Genomic DNA, 27,307 nt, shown 5'->3' on the forward strand with positions numbered 1-27,307 from the left:
TAATAGTCTCATGTCTCTGGGTGCTGGACTGGTTTTCCATGCCTGGCCCATGTATCTGTAAACAGTGGCGGAGCAGATCTAAGCAGTGCCTGGGTTGTGCCCCCAAAGGGGACAGGGCATGGAGGGAACCTGCTGTGGCACCGACGCAGGGTTGTATTTGCACACCCCAATCCAGGAGAGTGGACAGCAACGTTGCTGCCCACTCTCTTATCTCTGCCGGAGCTGCTGGCTGGCTGCGAGGGAAATAGGAAGCTTGGACAGGCCTGCCACAGCCACTCTCCTTCCTTGGGTCAGGAGCTTTGGCTGGGCATGCCAGGCACCACAGCTGCAGCCTGCCCCTGAGTTGGGCTTAACCCTGGGATGGAGGAGTTGCCATCGGGGCATCACAGCCGCTCTCCACCCCTCAGGTCAGCCTTGATCCAGCGAAGGAGGAGCCTCAGCCGGACACGCCGCAGCCGTTCTGCAGAGTTGTGGCTAGCTGCACCGGGCATTGCAGCCTCTCTCCACCCCTGAGTCAGGACTGACCCTGGGAAGGGAGAGCTGTGGCTGGGTGTGCCAGGCGGGGGGCAGGACATGCAGAGGGTGGTCTTCACCCTCTGTGCTCTCGGGGGCAGGGAGTGAGGGGGTCTTTGTGGGGGGGCATGCCCCCTATTCTATGCCTCTGTCTGTAAATACAGTGGTACCTCAGGTTAAGTATTTAATTCGTTCCGGAAGTCTGTTCTTAACATGAAACTGTTCTGAACCTGAAGCACCACTTTAGCTAATGGGGCCTCCTGCTGCCGCCGTGCCGCCGGAGCACGTTTCCTGTTCTCATCCTAGAATCATAGAATCATAGAATCATAGAGTTGGAAGAGACCACAAGGGCCATCGAGTCCAACCCCCTGCCAAGCAGGAAACACCATCAGAGCATTCCTGACATATGGTTGTCAAGCCTCTGCTTAAAGACCTCCAAAGAAGGAGACTCCACCACACTCCTTGGCAGCAAATTCCACTGTCAAACAGCTCTTACTGTCAGGAAGTTCTTCCTAATGTTTAGGTGGAATCTTTTTTCTTGTAGTTTGGAACCATTGCTCCGTGTCCGCTTCTCTGGAGCAGCAGAAAACAACCTTTCTCCCTCCTCTATGTGACATCCTTTTATATATTTGAACATGGCTATCATATCACCCCTTAACCTCCTCTTCTCCAGGCTAAACATGCCCAGCTCCCTTAGCCGTTCCTCATAAGGCATCGTTTCCAGGCCTTTGACCATTTTGGTTGCCCTCCTCTGGACACGTTCCAGTTTGTCAGTGTCCTTCTTGAACTGTGGTGCCCAGAACTGGACACAGTACTCCAGGTGAGGTCTGACCAGAGCAGAATACAGTGGCACTATTACTTCCCTTGATCTAGATGCTATACTCCTATTGATGCAGCCCAGAATTGCATTGGCTTTTTTAGCTGCCGCATCACACTGTTGGCTCATGTCAAGTTTGTGGTCAACCAAGACTCCTAGATCCTTTTCACATGTACTGCTCTCAAGCCAGGTGTCACCCATCTTGTATTTGTGCCTCTCATTTTTTTTGCCCAAGTGCAATACTTTACATTTCTCCCTGTTAAAATTCATCTTGTTTGTTTTGGCCCAGTTCTCTAATCTGTCAAGGTCGTTTTGAAGTGTGATCCTGTCCTCTGGGGTGTTAGCCACCCCTCCCAGTTTGGTGTCATCTGCAAATTTGATCAGGATGCCCTTGAGTCCATCATCCAAGACGTTGATAAAGATGTTGAATAAGACCGGGCCCAAGATAGAACCCTGTGGCACCCCACTAGTCACTCTTCTCCAGGATGAAGAGGAACCATTGATGAGCACCCTTTGGGTTCGGTCAGTCAGCCAGTTACCGGTACTTTTCGTGTAAACAATTCCTGTGTCCAGTCAGGCTTCCCTGCGTTAGCCTCTGCTGGGGAGCTGACCTGGCAGGAGAGCAGAGTAGCAGCGGTCCTGCGTCCGTGTGAGATAAGGGATAAATCAAGTTCACAGACAGTTCGGTTCTTATCTCTAGAAGCGTTTATTTACAAGCCATAAATCAGTCTCATTCCATTGGAGCTTTCCGGCATCTTTCCCGTGCCAAAGGCACACACACGCAGCCTGCAGCCTCGGAGCTGAGCTGCGTCTCAGACAGAAGCGAAAGCGAGTCTGCACACAGACTGTGACGCACTTCTCTGCGTCAAACTCCTCCCAGATACAGGACACCACGGAGTTTTAACCCTGTCAGTTCCAAACTCCACACCCCCTCTTGTCCTGCATCTGGGGACAATAGGCAACAATGCTCTCCCCATACACAGACCCTCACAGAACTCCTTGTGCTTCTGGAAGGTCAATGGTTTTATGAAACCATCAGCGAGGTTCTTTTCTTTGGGGGACAGTATTTCAGAGCAATTAGCCCCTCATGAACGCTCTGACATACATTCCGGAAACGTATGTCCAAATGTTTGGTCCTCGCCTTGAACTGCCCCGTCTCAGCCAATTTGAGACACGGTTGATTGTCTTCATGCACCACAACGGGCAGACAATTCTCTCCACAGATCCTGAAGCAAAGTTCTTAACCCGAGGTAATATTTCTGGGTTAGCGGAGTCTGTAACCTGATGTGTAAGTAACCCGAGGTACCACTGTAAAAGGATATCACAGGAGCATCATTAAGTGTACCCTCTGCTCCTCATTCAAAAGAAAGCTAAAACTCCCCAGACTTCTTACGACTTGGGGAAAAGCATAAAACCATATCTAGTACTGGTGAGGCACTGATCAATTCAGTTCAGTTTTAACACCCTTTTTGTTACCTGCAGTCTCCCAGATGATGAGATTTAGTGGGGAAAGGAAGCAAAGGAATTAGGGGAGAATGCTGTTCAAAAAGACAAGGTCCATTAGCGACTAGTTTGGTCTCAGTCTGGCATATTTGCAAATGCCCTTGACTCCATTGCTATTCATTCTGAGCTGACAGTGCTCATCGTCTGTTTAGCAGAGGAGAGTGGAGTGCATGAGCGTGGGAGCAGAAGCGTGGCCTTCTGCTGTATTCAGATATCTCTGGATTGAGACCTGTGAATACAATTTCCAGCTAATTGCTTGTGGGATGGGAAAATTGTATTCGTCTTATTATTCACATATGAATTGCAGCCGATAGTGTCATCTTCTTCATTGCCTTTTGATAAAGGAGGAGAAATAGCAGATATGCATTCCCATCTCGTTCATTAATGGCCAATCCTCCATTAATTGATGTTACAGCATCAATGGAAGGCCATAGATATGCAGCTGGGGATGGCGGCCATACCTGTGTGAGACTTGCAACACTCAATAATATATTTTTTGCTGCCATAAGGAAAAGTGTGAATGAATGGCAAATAAAGCCTGAGGGAAAGAGGGGGTTTGGATGATAATATACGCAGAAGCTGGGGAAGTTCCTTGCACAAATCTGATCTTTTTCAACTTTGCTATTTCTGCGGGGGCCTGCATCTGAGCAGAGGTTTCTACTTCTGACAGACTGACCCACAAATATATGAAAATAAGAAGAGCTTCCTTAGCCCCAACGTAGATGTTATCACCCTAATTTTTCAGCTAATATATTTTGTGACTAGCCTGTCTAGCTGTACGTTCATAATCAACAACTTACAAAATTATTCACCCATTTATAGTTCTCGTGAGAGTGATCCTGTTGAAGGAAACGTGGCCCTAAAAGGCTTAAACAAACAAACAAACAAACAAACAAACAGACAGACAGACAGACAGACAGACAAACAAACTGTTTAAAAATCTTTCTCTTTTCTTATCTCTGTGGCTGAGATCTCCTGGGTGATGAGGATGCCTTAGGACTTAGGCAGTTGAATGTGCATGCATACTCCATCCATTTCCTTCCCTCCCACCCACCCCTCTGCATGGCCCTGGGTGCTGGCAACCCACGTTAGGTCACTTGGCAGAGATATGAGAGAAACACCACTTTCTCGCCACACTGCTTTAGTTCGCTTTGGGTCAGTTTGAAGAGCTTTTTTCATGTCATCGGGAAGCTTGCCACCACCACAGCAAAACATTACCAACTCTTGATATAAAATAAAAGTGACGCCCTGCAACAAAATGTTGCAGCAATATAGCCCTGGTGTGTATGTGTATGCTACAGTCTGTGATGGAGGGGGATTGAAAATATAAGGTAGACTGTGGTTCCTGCTCTAACCTGGGCCTTATTTCATGTGGAGTTGTTTTTTTTTTTAAAGTTTTGAATGTTTAAATTTGTAGCCAATCTGCATGCAAGTCAGTGAAGCCTGAGACTTCCACATGCAATTGTGTGCTTGCCTTGGCTTGCAAAGTCTGACAAGGCTACATAAGCCCAGCCACAGGAAGACTGATGATTATTAGTATATGGATTAAATAAATAGTATCCATTATTTCATAATCATATGCTATATAATTAAATAGTCACACTTTATATGATAGCGAAATTTCCTTCTCAGGAAACTCATCCCACAGCTTCAGGGTTGTAATAATAGAAAACAGTAGTGGCTGATCCTCTCTGCAAGTGATTAACTAACTAACTAACTAACTAATATATCAATTGTTATTAGGAACATTGATTGTTTTTATTATTATTTATATTTATTAGTTGCTTTGGTGACTGAAATTGCGCAAAGCTATTTACAAACACAACAAAAATACTAAAACCAATTACAGTAAACACAATAAATGAAAGATACACCCCCCACTTGCAATCTGAAATGGTATATCCCCAGACAAGATTTATCACCTCAGTGCGCATTAGCCCTCATTCTTCCTGTTTATTCCTTTGCTCCTGTTCTGTCTTCTCTTGAGTAGTCGATGGCCCATTAGAATCCTCTAATTTCCCTGTTTTATCCTAAATTATTGGTTTCTGTGCTGTAATTTATCATTCAGGAACCCAGAGTTTGAATCCGTTCTTCACAGATGTTCTGCTTTCCTCCACCCCTTCCTTTCTTCCCTCTTCTATAAGAAGGGTCTGCTTTCCCCTATATCTGCAAACATCCTTTAGGAGTTTTCTGATCCTTTATTTTTTACTTAGAATTCTGCCAAGCATATAGCGTAAACCAGTGGGATCTTGTAAAAACCCATGCTTGCACCGAAGGTTAATTAGTTTCAATCCATGACGAGGCTTCTTTTCTCCTCTTTACCTGGAGGGCTGAATCAAAGCGAAAGGTGGTCAACTCTCTCAAAGGTTTGTGTGATGTAGCGATTAGAGGTCCGGGCAAGGACTGGCAGGATGCAGGTTTGAATCCCATGTAGCTCACAGGGTGATTGTTGGCTGCCCTTGAAGAGTACAGACATACCTTGGAAGTCAAACGGACACCAAACATTCGGAAACCAAAGCGCAGCTTCTGATTGGCTGCAGGAAGCTCCTGCAGCCAGTCGGAAGCTGCGGAAGCCCAGTCGGATGTTCGGCTTCCAAAAAAACCACCCACTTCTGGTCTTCAATTGTTTGGGAGCCGAAATATTTGGCAACTAAGCCGTTCGAGATCCAAAGTATGACTGGATTCAGTCACTGTGTTTGGGTGCAAATGCTGTGACTGGATTTCTTTCTGGTGTCTGCGTTGTGGATCATATGACACCAATCCTCTTCCATCTGCACCAGTTCTCTGGCTTGATGTTCAATACGAATGCCAAAAATGATATTCAATACAGCATGAAAGTCAGGAACTAAGACAATAAATAGCACCACAGTATCAACAATATTGAAAGCTGTTCAATCCATAGCAGTAGATTTCCAATCCTTCCCTCTTTCTTAGCCATGTGCAAGCTCCAGACAAGAATTGTACCACCTCACGCTAAATAATGTGATGAGCAGCAGTGGTAGACTTTGGCTCTCAACATTCAGTGCTCCTCCGCCTCTCGCCTTCCATTGTTCTTCATTGTTGTGGCGCCTTTTTGGCCCGGCACCCAGTGCAGGCAAAGGAGTCACGCTCCCCTAAGTCCGCTTCTGTGAGCAGCTCTGAAATCATTTTCCCACTTCTTGCACAAAGTAGAAGGGATTGATTTAACTTATTTATTAAAAAACAATTGCTTTTCTGCTTCTGGTGGTACTTGGAAAACGTAATGAAACAGCTCCCATTTTTTCATTTTAATGTTTGACGGACTACTGTATTTTAATATTTTGCTGGAAGCCACCCAGAGTGGCTGGGAAAACCCAGCCAGATGGGTGGGCGGGGTATAAATTATTATTATTATTATTATTATTATTATTATTATTATTATTATTATTATTATATTTCAATATTTGTAAATTATTCAATTTACAAATATATGTAAATTCAATATATGTAAATTAATATTTCTGTATCTTAATTTTAAAAACGCACTTTGGGCAGCGTCCGCCCAATACATTTTGTCACCTGAGGAGGAAGAGCAGCTTGTGACCTTCCCCCACCTGCAAGCCAAGGTGCACGCTACCCAAGACTGAGGGATAAAATCCCAGAACTGCTTCTTTCTGGGAGTAAACATTCAGCAATAATAAATTAAATAACTTTTAACAATTGGCTGCTCATTTGCGACACTGAAAATCAGATCCCTGAGGCAGTTGCCTCACTCTGCCTAATGGTATGATTGCCTTGGGATAGTTTGTTTTTGTTGTGCACCCTCTGTGCTTGAGATGCTTTAACTGTTTAACATACCATTCTTAACCGATTATGCGAGCGTTGCAGCCTATTTAGCACAACTGGCCTTAAGAAGCGATCCATGAGCAAGTGGAATGGCTGAGTTTGCAGAGCATGAGACTCTTCACCTCAGGGTTGTGGGTTTGAGCTCCACATTGGGCAAAAAAATTCCTGAATTTCAGGGAGTTGGACTAGATGACCCTTGTGGCCCCTTCCAACTCTATAATTCCGAGTCTTATGTGTAGTGGAACCGGAAAGGAGGATGGGGCTTGTCCAGTCTCCATTGCAAACTGTAAAAATAAGTAGCTGAAATGGAAGAAAGAAGTTGTGTGCTTCTTGATTCCTCCAGTTTGCTTCAGAACCTCATGAGGACCCAAGTACATAATTTGAAAAGATGTAAAATGTATATAAGTGATGTAAAAACCACAGCAGTATAATCCAAATCCATTTTGCTCGCCACTGTAAAGCAGATAGGGTGGGAAGGCAGGAATGGCAGAACAAGACTGGCATGGTTTTGTTGTTGTTTTTTTACTGGCGTGCTAGGAGCTTGTTTCTATCTGCTTCTGCAGAGAATTATTGTTGGTCCCAAATTTATTTGACGTTTTATGACAAATGACTCTCTGCGTTTTGCCCTTGCTGGAGCCTGCATGAGATTAGAGGGTACATGGGGTTTCAGCTTCATATAGCTGAATATTTTGAGGGGGTGGGGTGCCGGGATTGACACATCCGACTCTAGAGAAGCTGCAAATGTTTATTTGTTATGTTGCGGCTGTTCCAGTAGCCAGAAGATAATACAACTGGAGACTGCAGTGGACAAGTCTTTGTGCTACCTAATCGTTACACGGAAGCTACCTTTTAATAACACTTTTAAACCATGATGCTAATTATCGTAACAGTTGTGCACAATTGTGCCCAAGAAGCTCTAATGTGATCCAGTCACTCCTCTTTACACTCAAACCCTGACCTTCTCATGGGTGTCAGAATGGAATTGTGCCTTCATTTTGACATTAGTCCATCCAGGCACTCATATCTTATGCCACAACCAGTAAAGAGTTAGTAAGAAAATATGACCAAATTGGAATTAGGCTTGGGCCTAAGAAAGATAGCGCTCTGCTATGCAAGTTGGGTTAGCATTTTATCACATTTATTTCAGCGGCTTCATTAGTCCATTAGGTATTTTATTTATGCTGAAACATTTTCAACCCTTCAGTTTATGCTTACAGCATAGTATCCACATTTTATTATTGTTCATTTTATTTATTTATTGCATTTATATCCCCCCTCCATGAGCTCAAGGTTCCTCTCCTCATTTAATCCTCACAACAATCCTGAGAATTGAGTTAGGTTGAGAGGCAGTGATTGGCCCAAGGTCACCCAGTAAGCTTCATGGCTGCGTAGGGATTTGAACCCTGGTCTTAGACCGACACTTTAACCCAGAGCTTTCCAAATTGTGTGTTGTGACACATTAGTGTGTTGGCTGCGGTGTGTAGGTGCGCTCCCCATGCTCCTCCCGGGGCTGGAAAGGGGTTAGTTTAATATCCAGTTTGCTAGTAAAACTGAATTACTGTGTCGTGAAATGATGCATGTCTAAAAAGTTTGTCACCAGCATGAAAAGTTTGGAAAGCTTTGCTGTAACCACACAGGCTCTGTGGGTACCAGAGATTTCCCCCTCCATCTCTTTCCCTCCACTTTCTTCTTCTTATTTTTTAAGGAGCTGCCTCCACATAAGAATAGGGCATTGGGCCACTGATTCAGCGTTAAATATATGTTGTGTTGTTTTTTTTCAAATCTGCTTACCCAACCTGTTTTCTGCTCTCTAGGTCACAGAACTTTGTTTATTGGAGTTCATGTGCCGCTGGGAGGAAGGAAAAGCCATCGACGCCATCGACACCGAGGGCACAAACACAGAAAGAGAGACAGAGAACGGGATTCGGGTTTAGAAGATGGCAGAGAGTCTCCTTCATTTGGTAAGCTTTGTTTGGCTTTTTAAAATTTAACAGGCAACGTTAGACAATTTGTGTAAATGGTGCACGCAATGGACATGTCCTGCCCCATTCTTGCCCTGCTGTAATTTCCAAATTCTTTTCCACACAGGTCACATTACAGTGGGCATTTCAAGTAGTGCCTCCTCACTTCCATCTCTTAACTTCGTTGCCCCTTCCTGTCTCTGGCTTTCTCTTTCTCAAGCCATGATTTTCCTCCCACTTTAAAGTTTCTCCTTTTCCCTTGCCTCTGTTCTCTTGTCTGCTCTGCCATTCTCTTTTGCCACCTCTGTTTCCACCTGCTCCCCTATTACCTGCTAATTTGCCTCTTCCCACCATATCTCATTCCCCTTGTTTGTGTCATCCTTCCTGCACCAGAAGCCTCAGCAATGGCTGTTTAGCCAATGTGAACTCTGGGCTCCAAACATATTAAAATGCTAGGGGAGAAGAAAGACTTTAGCATGTACGGCATACATGCACTCCATTGTACTTGGTGTCTTTGGTGGGGTTTTTCTTTCTTCTGGCCCTCTCCTTTTTTAAAAAAAAAAGTTTGTGAATATCTTGAGATTCACCCAAGAATAGAGGTACCTTCCTCTTGTTGTGTGTCGTGGTCCAGTTTTGACTACAGAACTGCTGACGAGCTGGAACTGAGTTGAGCATTGGAAGGAATGCTTCTAGAATGGTCTCATTATTCCTATCCCCGGCTTTTAGGGAGAGGTAGCCAAGTGTGGTGCTCTCTGAAAGTTGTGGACTGCAATTCCCATTATCCATGGTCACTGGCCCTGCAGGCTGGGCCTTGTAGTCCATATGGAGAATGCTATGTTGGCTATCTCTGATTTGGGATTTTCACCTTCCAAAGCTATCAATAAAACAATATAATGTTGCAAGCAATTAAAACACTAAAACAACAACAACAACAAAAACCAGCACGAGATGGCATTAAAATAAGAGCATTAGATTTGTGGACTTCACTGATGGGAAGTTATTTCCTCCTTGAGTAATAATATAACTTACTGCGCTGATGTAAAAAGGTGCATCTAAGATGAAAATACTTCCAAGTTATAATAAGCAGAGAGACTATAATGAAAACACTGGCAGGATGCCTTATCGCACCATGCTGCAGTAGGAAAGAATATTTTAGATTCTTTAAAAAATGTACCGTAAATGCCAGTATAATTTTAGGTTGTGGAGTAGTCATTGTAATGCCTTTAGATTGGCTTTTAAATTATATGCACTGAAAGTGTGGAAGGAAGGTGCTATGAAGGCTGAGGCTTTAGAAAAATGCTTTAAATCCTTAAAATCTCTTGCAGAAAAATGTAAGGTGGATGAAATTATAGAAATGTCTTCAGAAATAGAAGTTCAGTCGGTATTAAGAGGATTAAGATTGGGTCGCACAGAATGAATACTCATGTGAAACCAAATGACTTAGCTGCATCTATTTTGGACAAATTGTGCTTATTCCAAGATGCTAGAGTAGGAAGAGAAACACGTTTCAGATCACTGAGAAGCAGATGCTGTTAATCCATTGTTTGTTTTGTTATTCTAAAGTATCTTATCTGTGTTTTTAAAAGACAATTAAAAAAACAAATAATCCAACCTAATCTGTGTAATAGGTAAACATGTTCTATTACCGTGTTTTCAGCAAAAAGAAATTGTCATTAGGCATCACAGTGCTTTAAAACTTCCTATCACAAGAACACCATTTCCCCAGTAACTTTCTCCTTCGAGAAACCCCAATCTCACTGTCACTTTGCCTCTCCCCCCTTCAACCTCCTGGTAAGCATAATAAATTATTATTAATTTATTAATAATACTATTTATGAATTTTATATACTGCCCTATACCTGAGGGTCTCAGGGCAGTTCACAGAATAAAATCAAAATATAAAACCACAAAATATCTAATAAAAACAAAAACAACCCAATAGCACCCCCCCAAAACCCCACATTTTAAAAGGGCATATGGTGTCAATCAAATCAACCAGAGTCCTGGTTGATTTGATTGGTGACATCACAAAGCTGTTCCCTGGCATTTTGATTTTGTAAAGACAAAATCCTTGAAGATTTCTACTCTTTTACACCTCAGCTTGCAGAGCGTTCTCCCAATGTCCTAGGAGTACTTGCTACTTACTTTCACAGATTCTATAAAAGAAGCACTGGGTTTTCTGGTACACTTGTTGATGGAAGCAGAGGGGTGTGGATATTTTGGCACAATCAAGCACACTGTGCTCTTTAGTTAGTACTCCCAACTTGACTTAATCCTCTTTCATGCCACTTAATGTTAAGCTTCCCTTTCATAATCGAATCCACGTCACTTGGGAGCTTGGCTACTGAGTATTATTTTTAATGTTTTAATTGCACTTGTCTACTGCTACTTATGAGGAGCATGCATGCCTTGGTGGATTTGGGCTTGAATCATGTTTCTAAGCAAATCAGTTGTATTTTAGGTTAAATTTGGTATGTGCAGGCACGCATTGCAACATGCGCACAGACAACTTGTGGTCATGGAGACCAGAAAGGCTTTGTCAGCATCTGTTGTGATTGTTGCGTTACTCATCAGTGTTGCCGATGAGCTATCGGGGCGAGAGATGAATCATGGATGTTAGCAATACTGTAGTACTTTTATCTATGACAGATAAATTTACCTGTCAACATATTATGATTCTTTTCTGAAAGGTGGTGTGTATTAGCTTAGTTTGCACAGATTAGCTACGGTAACTTCGAGCATCCTATTCCAATCCTCCATAGCATGATTTTGAGGATTAGGAATGTCTCATGGACTTGTATGCTCCACCATCCTACCACCCTCCACCTCTTCCTTCTTTTTCTCTGGGATTGATTCCTCTCTTCATTTGTTTTGCAATACCCATATTTTGCTATGACTGCTGAATGAAGGGCAGGGCCTTGTCTCCAAAGCATGGCTTGCAAAACCCACTTAAAGACAATAAATAGCTGGTTAGCACTAAGCATAATTTGCCTGATTTGGGTTCCATGGGCATGGATGAGCCCCTGGCATGTGCTCATGGCATGCTCCCCGCATGCCCCTCATCCAATCAGGGAGCTAGAATGGGCCATTTGTATTCTGAGGATAAACACTTGCACTGTTTAAATGCAGTCTTGGAGTTTAGAAAAATATGGAAAATCAGCGTCAACAAGGGGCTTACAAACTTTTCTCAGAGCTACTATGTTATTATTTGGAACAACCTATTTTTAAACAAACTATAGATGATCTCTGAGTAGTTGCTGATCTCCCCACTGCCTTGTGATGACTGCACATTTTATTTATTTAAAACATTTATATACCACTTTCTATCAGTTATTTCAAGGTGGCTTACAAAACTCAAAGCAAGGAGAACGATAATCACACGCAAAACTGCTATCGGATAAAAGCAACAATCGAAAGCTAGCATTTTTTAAATTTGGATTCTATTTATGAATTACTTCTCATAAAATATCTCAATTCCATATATAAAAAACAATTTAATATGTAAAAACAATTTATTTATCTCCAGTGCAGATACAGGCTGGGATAAAGGTCCCAGCTTAAAAGGCTTGTTGAAGGAGGAAAGTCTTCAATAAGGCACCGAAAGAGCAATAGAGATGAGACATTGGTCTAATGAGTAATGGGGAGGGCGTTGCAAAGATTTGGCTGGCACCACACTCAAGGTTTGACCCCTGTATGTTATGGAATGGACCTCCAGAATAAGGTGAAATCTGCAAGATGCTTTCCCCTGCAGAATGCAGCGGTTGGCTGGGTTTTAAAGGTAGGCTCTCAGCCACTATTTTTCAAACACTGCAAAATTGCCCTGAAACATCTCTGCTTTCCCCAGAACCTTAGCTGACTGAGTCTGTGATGGTTAAAACTTCAAGCTTTTCAGATTGTAATGTAGATGAGAGTGCATTGGTGGCAGAGAAGATTTGTGGTTTTATGCTGCTTTATATTTTAACGTACTGGGGTTTTGTTTTTGTATTTTAAAAAGCATTTATTAACAATGTTACGTCATGTTATATCATATGGCATTGTACTGCTATATGGTGGTCTACCGCCTTGGGTGGGTGGGTCCAGAAAGGGTGATTGTAAATAGTTTAAATAAATACACTACAAGATAACAAGACCCTGTTCTAGGTCCTTCTCTGTGTGCACCATTAATCCTATGCAGCTCTCTCACAAATAAAGATCTTCATTTGTAGGAGGGCTGCAGTTAGAGGGGAAGGATAGATAGATGTGGGGCAGGGTTGGAGCAACCATGAGCCAGGTTTATATAATGCTGTTTTTGTGTGAATTGGCCTTTGTGGTCATCTGCATTCTGTGTTCTGGAATGATCCACCTGTCCTTGCACCTTCTGGGCGGAGGAGGGGGAAGGCTGTTTCAAATATTCTGTTTCCATAGTCACATTAAAATATGTTATCATCCCTTGCAAACTCAAGTGGGATTCAAGGCCAAATTGGATGAGACACCATCTAGGAGAATAAACAAACACACAGCCGTTGCTTATATCCATTGCAACCAGATCTGGATTGGTATGCTTAACTAATGCATTAATTTGCTGATGGATTTGAGCACATACTGATGCATTTAAGTAAATATGCATTGTGCTGCACACTATGGGTAAATGCATATTTTGATGTCAGTTGAGAAATTGTGGCATTGCCCCAAATGCTACAAGGTCAGAGAGAAAGTATGAGTTATCTAGACCTGTGGATTACAGTTTTTGAGATTTTTAGAACTGGTGGTTATGCATTTAGAAGACAACTTGAGAAACTGGCCGCTGGCCTCTCTTCCTCATATAAATGTCAGGCACAGAAAAGTTATTAAACTGCATGCTTGAGAGAGTGGAGAGAAAAATAGACTTCCTAAACTTGAATAGCACGCACCCTACTTTTCAATGAAGGGAGAGAACATCAAATGCTATCATATTCCTGTCATTTAATTACATGATCCTATATTCATATTTTATTGAAATTTTTGTTCAAAAATATCCTGCAAGTTTTTTAACCACAGACATGACTGTTCAAGGTAAAATAAACTGTGGGACTCTTACATATCCTGTGTTTGATGTGCTATCTCATGGTGTCTCTGAGGATGGAATTTCTTCTATTCAGAAAGCACATTTCCTAGGAAATCATTCATAAGGGTTTGCATGCTCTTGCTGAGGTTCTCTGCCTTGTTTACTTTCCTGCCATTCTCCCTTTGGAGTAATGTGCACAATTCAACATGGGCGGTCATCAGGGGTGAGTCTTTGTCATTAATTTCGACTGGCCTCTTGATTCAAACATGATTCAAGAGGTTCTGCATTTGTGGCCTCTTTTTCTCTCTGCTACAGAAGTTAGTTGGTATCCCAGTGCTAGGAAGTTTGTGACACCCACACGGCTTTGTGGATGGCCACAGTGGGTGTTTTTCATATAGTCAGTGCTTTTTTCTGGGGGACACACAGGGGTATGCATACCCCTAAACATTTTGTGAATCTTTGTCCTTTTGCCCATTTACTGTTTTTACCATTTACCATTTACCGTTTATTTGTCCCAATTTAAACTATAAAATGGTGATTTTCTTGAGTCAAAATGAGAGTACCCCTAAACATTTTTTAAGAAAAAAAAAGCACTGCATACAGTTAAACATTAACATACAGTGGTACCTCGGATTACGAACTCAATTTGTTCTGGAGGTCCGTTCTTAACCCGAAACCGTTCTTATCCTGAAGTGCGCTTTCACTCATGGGGCCTCCTGCTGCCGCTGGCGCACGATTTCTGTTCTCATCCTGAGGTAAAATTCTTAACCCAAGGCACTACTTCTGGGTTAGCGGAGTTTGTAACCCGAAGCGTTTGTCACCCGAGGTACCACTGTAATTGCCACCATCACTCTTACTACAACATTGCCTTTGTTTTTAGTTCTTGCTGAAGACTAACACTGCTACCTGTCTGGAAGTTTATTTAAACTGATGCAGGGGGCCTGCTTATTTTGTGGGAGCATCAGTGAAAAAATGGGAAGTAGACACTATGGAGACGGATAAAAAAATTAAAAGGCCTCAGACCTCCATTTTATATGCCCAGTCTCTTTAAATCATTCATTTCCAATGCTTACTCCAATTTTGTGAAGTACCGTGAAATTCTATTTATGGAATAAAACAGTGACTTCTGTCTACTCATGAACAACACTGACTGCAGATGAGGTTTATCTGTTTGCAGTTGAATTTACAGTCATGCCCCCCAGAGGAAATGTGTCCATCAAGCAATTTATCATTATTGTCATGAGTTTTCTGTGTCCTTGACTAGCCACTTGCTCCCTGTCCTGCCCTAATGTATGTGGAAAGCTTGACACGGCCTGTAGGCACACCAAACTCTGTGAACTGAGTGAGGCATCTCATGGTTAGCTGAGGAGTTAGCGTTCCCTGAATCCAGTGCTAAATCATTACATTAGCACGAATAATCCTGCCTGCTCATACTTTTTGCCCCCCTTTGAATGACTACACGGCTTCTGTGTGCACTCAAGAAATATTCCTAGTTATTCTCTCACCTTTGGTGCAGAGTGTCAGAAACATCAGCCGTCCTTCTCTGCTCTCCAGAAATGCAAAGTAAAGTATGATGATAAAATAGATTTGTTTTTTTGATGCAAAGTATAATGACAATATTTTTAAAACCCTCGCATTAGCTGAATAAGTGAAAGCAGGAAGCACTATAATGATTGCTTGAATGTATTGTCCCATCCCCAATATAACCAATGCACAATGCAGCCATGATGTTTCTCTAATACAACGCAACATTTCAAATAGTTCTTAAAATACCAGCACTAAAAGGGGTTTATTTAATCATTGTCTTCTGCGAAATATATTCAGCAGGCAGGGTATATGCAAGGGAGGGGGGGGAATCATTTAGTTACCCCATTCCTTTGTCTTTTTAAAAGTTTCATTAGTTTTGTTTTTTGTTCTTTATAATTACATTCTGTTCGATACTGATTTAGAATAGCTTATTTCTTTGTCTCCCTTGCATGGGAAATCCATTCAGTCTTCTGCTGTCTGATTTTTATCCCATTGTCATTACATTTTAAGAGGGCTTGCCACTTCTTCCAGGCACCGGACCTGCCAGATTTCAGACAGATCAGGGAAAGGGGTCTGTGTTGTAGAGGCAGTTTATCAAATATATAAATCCACAAGCTTCTGACTGTTTACATTGGGAGACCTCGTTAGTCCAACGTGCCTGAAACTTTCAGGTGTCCTATTGCCCTTTCAAAGAGCAGACTTGCCAAAGTTCATGAACGGATTATCCTCTGGAACTCGTTTCTTTGAATTTCCATTCATTTCTAAAATGAAAATGGATGAAATTAACAGAGTCGAATAGACAAACCGTTTTACACCAGTGAAACTGATTCAAACCAATGACTTCTTGTCGTATTGAGAAAGACACGTATTTATCAGCCTAGTTTTCACGTGTTTATTTTTCTAATTTCACCAAGTATGCAGGGTATTTTTTCAGATTTGCAGGAAGCTTCTGCCCCATAGGAGTTTAAAATCGAAAAGGAAAGGCAACCCAAGAAAGGAGGTAGATGGAGGCGAGAATAAAAATGTGTTCAGTTGCAGATATTTTGTCTTCATTTTAGCAGGGCAAGAGAATAAACTTAAGCAGTACCTACATCTCTACGACATATAACCAAGCAGAGGGGGAGCATGTGTTGGATCAATTTTATACATGTTTATTTGTTGTTAAGAAGGAATTTGCTAAACTGGAAAGCTTAACCGGTGACAACATGGTCCGTGTTTTTTTCCAGAACACACATTTAAAGCATGACTGAGTTGCCAAGTTGTGATTATTTTATTACAGGCTGTAATACCTGCCTGTAGAAGTTAATTATATGGATGACAGACAGCTGCATAGCCTTACTACACCCTGCTCATTCACTTGTTCAACACAAAAGGATGCAGCTGTAACCAATAACACTGGTGCTTAATTGCTTAAAAGGTATTTATGTAAGTAATGCTCCATGGAATCACTGTAGTGTGGCTTTGCCTTTTTGGAAATACTTCTGGCTTCAGTTTGACTTCCCTGGTCTCTTCCTATCCCCACCCTCATTTTTTTCCTCTAGACACCCCTTCCCAGCGGGTACAGTTTATTCTCGGAACAGAAGATGATGACGAGGAACACATCCCTCACGACTTATTCACAGAGCTCGATGAGCTTTGCTGGCGTGAAGGAGAAGATGCTGAGTGGAGGGAGACAGCCAGGTGAGTTCCCTTTTGGTTTAGCATTTGATGTACAAGGACACACAAAAGGCCAAAATGCCTATTAATTAGGTTTAAGTCAAACATGTTGAATATATACTGAGTATTGCTACTTCACATGCATTTCCTCAGAGCCAGATGTTGACAACAATTTTTTTAGGTCGGATCATGATTTGGGTTTTTTTTTTGGGGGGGGAGAGATAATGTCACGGGCAAAAATAAATAAGATAAATGCAGTAAGCTAGGATCTTTATTTCTCTGCTGAAAATGTTATAGCTATTTCAGAGTCCTCTCCAGAATAAAGCAGAATGCAGTCAATTTGATTGCAAACTGGGTTTAAATTGAGATTCAGCACAATAGCAAAATTCAAGATGTAGCTATGTTGCCTGTGCGTCTTTTCGCTGAACTTACTTTTCCCCGATTAGATAATGCAACATAGTGAATGGTTACTGTTTACTGTAATGAGGAGGCGTTGCATAATGCTTTATACAGCACTAATCCTGAAATAATAGGCTTTTGGGGGTAAATCCTAAATCTAACACAGTTCTAGTAAAGCAGGCACTGATCTACCGATAACTCTGGGGAATGGGTACTGAGACATTCCTTACCCCAGCTTAATAAAGGCATTCTCACTATTTTGTTCTGCTTACATATTTTTCAGCCTAACCTACCTCAAAGGGTTGTTGTGCATCCAAATTCTTGCTCTGGGTTCCTAGTAGAAGACTGGAGAAACAAATATACAGCAATAAATAAATGTTTCAGGAGAAAGTTATGCAGCTATTAGGGACAAGAAAACCTCAAATCAACTTTATTTCTGTCAGACTTCATGTTAGATTTGCCCTGGACCTCACTCATAGGAGGTAGACAAATATTTAATTAAAGTTCCAAAATAAGATGAACAGCCATATTCTCTCCCAATGAAATGGATGTTTTGTTTTGTTTTGTGGAAGACCAGAGACAAATCCAACCAGTGCCACAATTTCAAGTAGTGCTTAACAAGCGTGGCATTGCAGATATGTTTTCGGAAGGCTCATCCCTACTAGGGAATGCCGTGTTCCTCCGAATGAAAATGGGTCACCATTTCATATGATAGTAAATGGATTTTGCATAGCAGAGTGCCAGGACAATGCAGAACTTACATGTGGGAAGCCTTGGCTCAGCCATGGAGCTTGCAAGCTCCCTTTAGGCAAGTTGCAATCTCCCAGCCTCAGGGCCGGATTTAGGTTTGATGAGGCCCTAAGCTACTGAAGGTACTGGGGCCCTTTATATGTCCAGCTGTCCTTTGTCAACAACAAATTGTTGCTGTTTTTTGTGTTGAATATATGCTATATGGTAATTTATGGACCTAATAGGTATCTAAAGCCATTTGCACATAACAAAATATGTAATTTATCAAAGTAATTGTTGAACTTATCTTGTATTTTGGAAATGTACATCCAGTTTTTCCCCCTTTAATTTTTTTAGGGGTCCCCAAGAGATTGGGGCCGTAAGCTATAGCTTGTTTAGCTTATATGTAAATCCAGCACTGCCCAGCCTACACTACCTCTCAGTTCTTTACAGAAATGGCAGGGCATAGATGTCGCCAATGTCAATAAATAACTATTGCCTGATGCAGTCTTAACGCAGTAGACTTTGACCTTACCTGACCTTTAACCTCGGCCTGCAACATAGTTCACCTTTCAGGGTGTTTTTTGTTAAATCCTATGTGTCCCTCTTTTCTCTCTGTTGCAGTTTTCATTTGTGCCGTTTTCTCTACTGGATGGCCTTTAAAGGCACAGGACCCCTGTCATTTCCACCCATCTGCTTCCTTTCTAAATGTCTCTGTGTTTGTTCTTAAAAAGGGGGGGGGGGAATCCTAAGCAAAATGCAGGCCACTTGTGTGACTCAACTTAGGTCAGGGTGTGGGCCCCGACCCATCAAATGAAGACTAACGATCCAACCAAATGACCTAGCCAATTCTTGCTATTGTAGCTTTTTAGTGGCGTGTGTAAGATTTGCCAAGATCTTGGCTGTTCTGTTACTCAGAAGGATGATGGAGAGTGTGGGTGAACTGGTGGGAGTTCAGTTCCTCTGGGAAGCCAACAGATATAATGAAAGTAAACACAGAAGATATTGAGCGTGTTACTCCACAAGTGGATCAAGACTCAGTTGCTTTGCTGAATATAATGATTTAGTTCTCTGCAAAAGTGATAAGCTGAGTGTTAGGAAATGATACATTTTTTAAAAATACACTACTGGTTAAATTTGCAAAGCTCAGCATATTCTTAATATGTTGGCCCTGGGAAGGACAATATGCTTATTTTAGTTGGGAAACAAATGTTGATACATACTAACTTGTTTGGGATTACCTTTTGGGCTTCATAGCCAATAAAGAGATTTGAAGCTTGGCTACCCAGTCTGGTATTCATCTAGTGCACATTCTCAGTCATCAAGCATTTCAAATTTACAAGAACACGGAAGACTATATTAAATAGTTGCATGCATGCAAGGATTGCAGCTAGTGCAATAGGAATTTCTCCTTCTTGCTCCATGCTGCCCTCAGAACTTTTCCAAAGAGTTGGGGGATCCCCCAGAACAGATTTAGTGGGTGAGCAAGGGAAGGAAAGGGGGGAAATGTTCTGTTGTACAAGGAGGAATCCTCTTGGTGATGGAACATTAGCCTTAGTGCCGTGTTGAATACAACACACTGAGAATATGTTGTTTCATAATGATGACATGGTAGAGTGGGGAGAGACAACTTGAAGAAGACTTAGGTTCCTACACTCAGTCTTTGCTTCAGGTGTCATATTTCATGGCTCCTTGCCCTCTTTCCTAAATTCCTTCTTTTCTCTCTCTTCTATGTCTGCGATTTTTAGGTGCTAAGCCTCCCGACAGCTCCCTGTGTGTTTTTCTTAATTACTTTTGAACAGTGCTTAATAACTTCAAGAGCTTTCTAAATAAAATAGGATGGGGAGCTTGGTCTCCGGTGATGATTAACTGCTGGAAGATATCGATCCGTTCTATAAACAAAGATTTAAATTAAAGAAGGAGGTTTTATAAAGCTGCAAAGATTGTTGGGGAACGCTTGACTTTTCATGGATGTCCTCTTTGATCTACTTCCCACATTTCCAACATGTTATTATCAAAGACAAAGCAGCGTTTTTTAAATTCTTGACTTGCCCTAATATAGAAACAAGTTGCTCTGTCATAATTAACAGGTGCTTGCCCCCCCCCAGTATATCCAACCCTTTGATTTCTCAGTCCTATAAAGCAGGCAGGAAGATGCTTTGAATTTGCATTCCTGACAGCCAAAGTGGATACCCAAAGATTCATTCTGAATCCATCCATTTCCCTTTTATTGTGGAGATCTTAAGCAGAGGATCCTTTTCACTAGTTTCATAGAAACACAGGGATAGCATTGAAGTGAGGGAAGCTGATCATTATCTCCAGGGTTCAAGCTTGGGGCAGGGGGTTGACCTGATCCCAACTTAACTCATCTTCGTGGGAACCACTTTTCCATTGTCTTGTCCCGTGGACACTCCAGAAATGTCTGTATGTGTGGGGTTGGGGATAGAAGGACTGGGCAGATGACTTGATGGCTACCCAAATGTTTTTTATCCCTTCACAGGGCAAGATGACATTCAATTATTAATATACATGTTCAGAATTTGGTATTGTATGTGTGTGTCCCAAGCAGAATGAAATATGAAACCACATTAAGAAACTATGCCTAGCAATTATATAAGCTTTCCCCCATATAAGCATTTCAAACATGACATCTTGTTCATTCTCATAACCAACTTCCCATATGGTAGGTATCCAGTATTATTAAACTCATAGATCAGATTGGGCCAAGAGGTGAGATAAAAAGCCAGGTTTGCACATAATGCTGGGTCATGGTTAATATTAACCAAGGTGCGTGGGTGGCACTGTGGGTTAAACCACAGAGTCTAGGACTTGCCGATCAGAAGGTTGGCAGTTCGAATCCCCGCGACGGGATGAGCTCCTGTTGCTCAGTCCCAGCTCCTGCCAATCTAGCAGTTTGAAAGCACGTCAAAGTGCAAGTAGATAAATAGGTACCACTCCGGCGGGAAGGTAAACGGCATTTCTGTGTGCTGCTCTGATTCGCCAGAAGCAGGTTGGTCATGCTAGCCACATGACCTGGAAGCTGTACACCGGCTCCCTCGGCCAATAAAGCGAGATGAGCGCCGCAACCCCAGAGTTGGTCACGACTGGATCTAATGGTCAGGGGTCCCTTTACCTTTACCTATGGAGCAACAACAGTGTGGCTGGTTTGTAGTTAACAGACAATAGTTAAGTCACAGGGGCTGAGTTTCAGTGATCAAATTTAAGAAACCATGGCATAGCATTATTCACACACCATGCTGTGGGGCTGTATCCATTCAGAAAAAGCTCTTGGATCAAGCAGAGGTTTTTGAGAAGGAAGTGATAATCACAAAATCCCCGTTTTCGCCTCCCTTGTTTTCGTATCCATTTTGCATGCTGTTATAGAAGCTCTTCCAACCCTCTTGCAGCAGATTCGGGGGTTTCTTTGTGTAGGAGGCTGAAGTGGGAAGTAGCAAAAATTGCCTCCTGCTTCCATTGGTGGAAGCCTCCTTTTCAATCAAAGAGGTTTCCATGAAACAACAGGACATAGTTGGATGCAACCCAAAGAGCGGAGCTGTGAAATTGCTTTCTATCTATCTATCTATCTATCTATCTATCTATCTATCTATCTATCATCTATCTATCTATCATCTATCTATCTATCTATCTATCTATCTATCTATCTATCTATCATCTATCTATCTGTCATCTATCATCTCACTATTTGTGTTTCTTCTCTATTGCTTCTGCATGACTGACATTTCAGTTCTCAAACAGAAGGATCTGACTAAGCTCTTTTGCTTGCTTAGGTGGTTGAAATTTGAAGAAGATGTTGAAGATGGAGGAGAGAGGTGGAGTAAACCATACGTTGCCACGTTATCGCTTCACAGCTTGTTTGAACTGAGAAGCTGTATCCTCAATGGCACTGTGCTGCTGGACATGAGAGCAAATTCTTTAGAAGAAATTGCAGGTAAGTGTGCAGTTAACACAACAATATAAAGATCGTATAATACTCTCTGCATCCCAAAATAAAACAACACCATCACACTGCCCTGCATAAGATGCAATGTTTCTCTATGGGGTGGTAATATATTTCAGATTCCAAATAAATAAAATTCCAAATTCTAACATGCATTTCTCTTCCCCCTGATGTTTTCTACTTAGCATGGCGTTAATGTCGGTCTTTCCAGTATCATCACTGAGACACAGAGATGTACAAGTTGTGGAAAGGGAAGGTGAAGGGCTGTAGCTGTTGTGGAAAGGGAAGATAGCATTTTCTTGAAGAACAGAGCGGAGGTTGTAATTCAGAAGAGTAGCTGAATACTACCTCTCGTATAAGTTTCAGTAGGACCCAAAAGTTAATCATGTTAAATGCAAGTGTGTGTGCTGTAAAGATATTTCTAAAGACTTGGTAGGAATAAATATTTTGGGGGGATAATGGAAGGAAATCAAAATGTTCAAAACAAGTAGCTCATAGATTATGTTTTTATGTGTGAATGTGAGAAAATGGGTGAAGGGGGAAATAGTGAAGAGTTAGTCTGCAACCCAAATCCCATTAACATTACAGTAAGCCCCAGTAGATTTCCTTCGGAGTAGGCATAGTAAGGATTGCACAATTAGTGCCTTATGCAAGTCTGATGATGATGATGATGATGATGATGATGATGATGATATGATGAAGAAAATGTAGCATAGGTGATCAGCGACTTAATCTGATTTGTGGCTGCTTAGTCAGAGGAGGCTAATGATCTGCCAAGTCCCAGCTGAAAACCAACTGAATGAGTTGTCCCTTCCTGGCATGCTCTCAGTCTGTGGCTATCCTTCTCCCCGGAAAACTCCCATCACCAGTCCTGCTACATGCCCCCCCTCCCTCCGTCTGCATGCCTGTTTAGAACTGTTAGAATGCCTCTTGCCAGCCTGGGCAGAGATATAAATAGGGGTGTGTATAGGAACCTCTAGCTTTTGTGTGTGTGGCTGGAATACAGCCTGCTGTGCAAAGGTAAACATCACATCTGTGACTCTGCCCACTGTCCCCTCTGTTCCTGCTCACCAGTGGTTTGTCAGGAGCTCAGCCTACACTCGAGTAGGACCCTGGTAGAGACACATGCCCGACTGGCATGTTCTCTCTCTCCTGGTCAATCGTTCGGGAGCTTCAAAAGCTTTCTTCAGTCCAAACATCACAGCGACTGATGCCAACTGACACCGGCACACTTAGGGATCTGCAGAGTTTGTGCATCAAGCACAACAGACCTCAGCAACTCAGCATTTTGGCTAATCAACTTTATTTACATATAAACACACACCGAGCACTGCAACATGGCTCCCTCTCTCTCTAGCATCAGACAGCAAAGAGAAAAAGAACAAAGGACAATAGTCCCACTTCACGGAACACAGTAACACAAACATCCTGTCTCCGTCACTTCCCACTCTGTGGAGTCAAAACATATACCGTCATGTGAAAGACAACAATCCCATGACTGCAGTCATGGAGCAGGAATTCTAACATGGTTATGTGGCCCCTGGAAGGTTACTCATGAGTGAATGTGGCCCTGGAACTCAAAAGGGCAGGTGCCAAGGAAGGAGCAAGAGTCAATGAAAAGCTGCTTCTCCTCCCCTGCTGCACCCCTCACACCCCAGAAATTGATTTGGGGGTGGTGGTCAGGAGAACACCAAAAACAGTGGGGGTGGGTGGGCTGGAGGAACTGCTTTCTCTGGTGGAACGATCCCCTTGGCGTAACAATGAATTCCTCCCAAACATTTCCCTGCTCTTTTCTGTACAGGCTGCGCTTTGGCATTGTGGATTCTGTTCTTGTGTGTCTCGCTCGCTGCGATTTGATATTTTAGCAATTCAGCTCAATAATTAGCGTTTGACGGGGTGAGATTGAAGGGGATGCAGAGACACTGGTTCCTTGGTAGTTCCAAAGATGCTGCTGGCATAGGTGTTTCTCCTGATCATTTGTAGCCATGCTGTAATTGCTTAAGCATTCAGGAAGCTGCTGCATGCAACTCAGAATTCAGTATTATGATTGCTAGCGCTGAGTTCAGAGATCTTCCAGCAGCAGGAGTGAGTCAGACTATATCAGGGTCCTGGCCTCTCTAGATGGCTGCTGGGCAACTGTCACTCAGTATCAGTCAAATAACAATGCTGCTGTTTCCCTTAACTTGGCTAAACCTTCTACATTCTAGAAACATCATTTTAAAGGTGTGTAGACCACAATAAAAATGTATTAACACACACATTCCTATATATAATAAATAACATGCATTTGATTTTTGCAGCCTTAGGCTGCAATCTTATACATACTTACCTGGAATTAAATCCATTAGAGCTCAGTGGATCTTGCTTTTGAGTAGGTAAGGGAGGGTTATTTGAGCTCATATTTCAATCCTGCTTTTATTTTTTTAAAAAAAATCCTTGCTGCTCTGTTTTCTTCATTCATTTTCCTGTCACTTTGATAAATGTTCTTGGTTCCTTTGCATTTTAAATGTCTGTTGTCTGAACAGTAGTATGCAAATTTCCAAAATACAACTGAAAATTAAGAAGCAGTCATTTGTGTCAGGAACATACACTCATCATAGTGCTTCATAAATAGCTGAGGTTACATTCTGCATTGTGTGTTGGTTTTCAGTAGGTCCTATCTGCCTGACATTTCTAATGTTCAGAGTGCCCTTTGTGATTATTTGTGCCATTGAGCAGTCATTCAAGTTCCAAACATCTTTTTATTTTGTTTTATTAAAGATGCTTGTTCTCACTCAGTTTACACTGATGCTAAGCCGCAACCCTAAACCCACTTATCTGGGAGTAAGGCCCATAGATCTCAGTGGGACTTACTTCTGAGTAGACATGTGGAGAATTGTGCTATCAAGTTGTAATTCTGTGCACATTAACTTGGGAGCAAGCCCTGCTGAATTCAGCAGATTTACTTCTGTGGATGCGGGTGGCACTGTGGGTTAAACCACACAGCCTAGGGCTTGCCGATCAGAAGGTCGGCGGTTCGAATCCCTGCGACAGGGTGAGCTCCCGTTGCTCAGTCCCTGCTCCTGTCAACCTAGCAGTTCAAAAGCACGTTAAAGTGCAAGTAGATAAATAGGTACCGCTCTGGTAGGAAGGTAAACGGCGTTTCCGTGCACTGCTCTGGTTTGCCAGAAGCGGCTTAGTCATGCTGGCCACATGACCTGGAAGCTATACGCCGGCTCCCTTGGCCAATAAAGCGAGATGAGTGCCACAACCCCAGAGTTGGTCACGACTGGACCTAATGGTCAGGGGTCCCTTTACCTTTACCTAAACCTGTACAGGATTATCCTGATAAAAATATTGAGATTATTTTGCAATGGATGTATGTCGTACTTTCCTGTTTTTCTCCCATAGCTTCTTAATTTCTCTGTCCTCTTTTACATGTGATGAAGGCACTCCTTTAAACCTTGGATCAGCAACTTTTTTTTTTACTTCTGAGAAAAAAAGTATTCTAGAACTCCCTGCCTATTAATATAAAGCAGGCAGCTTTGCTATATTGTTTCCCATGCTTGCTAAAAACTTTTTTGTTTACGCAACTGTGTTATGTATGTTTGCTTTTCGTCACAAGATGAAATTAATCCGTTCTGTGAGGCTCTTCGTATAGCGGTTTTTTCGTCTTGCGAAGCAAGCCCATTGACAGCTTAGCGGATTAGCGCTATTAGCGGTTTAGCGGCTTTTAGCGGATCAGCTGATAAGCGGTTTAGCGGCTTTGGAAAAGGGGGGAAAAGGGGAAAAAACCCCCGCAGGAACTCGCAAGACATTTCGTCTTGCGAAGCAAGCCCATAGGGAAATTCATTTTGCGAAGCGCCTCCAAAACGGAAAACCCTTTCGTCTAGTGGGTTTTCCGTCTTGCGAGGCGTTCGTCTTGCGGGACACCACTACAAGTGTTGGTCTTATCTATATTTTGGTATTTTGATTATGTGTGCTGTTTTTAAGGTGTGTTTTTATCACTGATCTTTAAGTTAATATTTTATACTCTTACGTAGACCGTTTGGAGGGTTTTCCCTTTAATTAGGCAATATATGAACCACAATACAATACAATACAATACAGTACACTAATTTTATTAGAGAGCTGGTTTAAAGATGGTGTGGAGGGTGACAGACCCCACTTCTGATTCCTAAAGTTGGCTGCTCTCAATTCCCATAACTACAGCCAACACTCTTTTCATATCACATTTGTTGTTCCTACGTATTGTTGTGGTACTTCTCAGGTACCCAGTTTCCTACTTCAAGGTCCCAAATTGCCTTCTTTACACAATGAGAACTCAGTCGTAGTCCACAGCACTTGACCAGCACACCAGATGTGACTTCTTGACCTTAAACAGCTATTTCACATTATTATCCTCCCGACTATTTCAGTTCAAATTGGCAGATGGAAATGTTCTCTTTGATATTTTCATCTACTTCCTTCGGATGCATTCTAAAATTGTCATTTGGTTTGAACGCAGCCAGTGAAATGGCTCTTGGGTTTTACAAGATGCCATTTTTCTAGCTGGAATCAAACGTGTGTTTTTTTATTCCACTGTAGCTTACAGGGGTAGACAGGTAAAGTTGTGGGCTGCTTATTTTCTTTTTGTGTTCTTTTGGGCAAATATCCAGTCGTATTGCACACATTCCGCCTTATAAGTCATTCCAGTGGATGAAGTGGGACTTCCCTTTCTTGCCCATTGCTACAGCCTCCCAATCTGCTCTGCAGAGCCCCCTAACCTTCTAGAGCAGAGGTTTTCAGCCTTTTTGAGTTCAAGGCTCCCTTGACCAACCACAGTGGTACCTCAGGTTAAGTACTTAATTCGTTCTGGAGGTCCGTTCTTAACCTGAAGCACCACTTTAGCTAATGGGGCCTCCTGCTGCTGCCGCGCCACCGGAGCACGATTTCTGTTCTCATCCTGAATGAAAGTTCTTAACCTGAGATACTATTTCTGGGTTAGCAGAGTCTGTAACCTGAAGTGTATGTAACCTGAAGTGTATGTAACCTGAAGCGTATGTAACCCAAGGTACCACTGTACATTCTTTCTGCAGCTCCCCTGTGGGGAAACGTGCTCCAAGCCTCAGAAGCCCAGTTATGTCACCCCCTTGCCTGCAAAGCCGGTAGCCCCTCACACCTTTTCAAACACCTTTCTTTGTGGAGTTTTCCCTCAGCCTCCCTTCCTCTCCTCTCCCCTGGCCATCCCCAGAGGCACCGTTTGCCTGGGGAGCTTGTAGCCAGGGCTGCTGCCTCACAAGCCTTTGGAAGGCATTGATGCGAGAGGGCATCAGAGGGAGGGAGGGAGGGAGGGAGGGAAAGAGAGACAGAGGCTAGTGTTGCCAGTGGCACCCCTGACCATCATTAAAGGCACCACAGGGTGCCACAGCACACTGGTTGAAAGCCACTGCTGTAGA

At 42.5% G+C, this 27,307-nt stretch overlaps 1 protein-coding gene and 1 long non-coding RNA gene across 9 annotated transcripts in view; one reads left to right on the forward strand and one right to left on the reverse strand.

Annotated features, from left to right (window-relative positions):
- The window catches only part of SLC4A10 (solute carrier family 4 member 10), a 173,680-nt gene that overhangs the window by 79,026 nt on the left and 67,347 nt on the right, over positions 1-27,307 (forward strand). For all 8 annotated transcript variants that reach the window (XM_079976521.1, XM_079976525.1, XM_079976522.1 and 5 more), the window contains 3 exons: positions 8,452-8,598; positions 16,690-16,828; positions 21,721-21,881. In XM_079976521.1, the coding sequence (XP_079832647.1) occupies positions 8,452-8,598; positions 16,690-16,828; positions 21,721-21,881 (447 nt within the window). The remainder of the gene's footprint in view (positions 1-8,451; positions 8,599-16,689; positions 16,829-21,720; positions 21,882-27,307) is intronic.
- Positions 15,607-23,412, reverse strand: LOC307220816. Its single transcript, XR_013841116.1, has 3 exons — positions 22,962-23,412; positions 17,497-17,548; positions 15,607-15,909 (listed from the first exon to the last, which is right to left on the reverse strand). It is a non-coding gene; the product is annotated as an uncharacterized lncRNA (long non-coding RNA).

The sequence above is a fragment of the Podarcis cretensis genome (genome assembly GCF_951804945.1).
Source record: "Podarcis cretensis genome assembly, chromosome: 1".
Taxonomy (NCBI): Eukaryota; Metazoa; Chordata; class Lepidosauria; order Squamata; family Lacertidae; genus Podarcis; species Podarcis cretensis.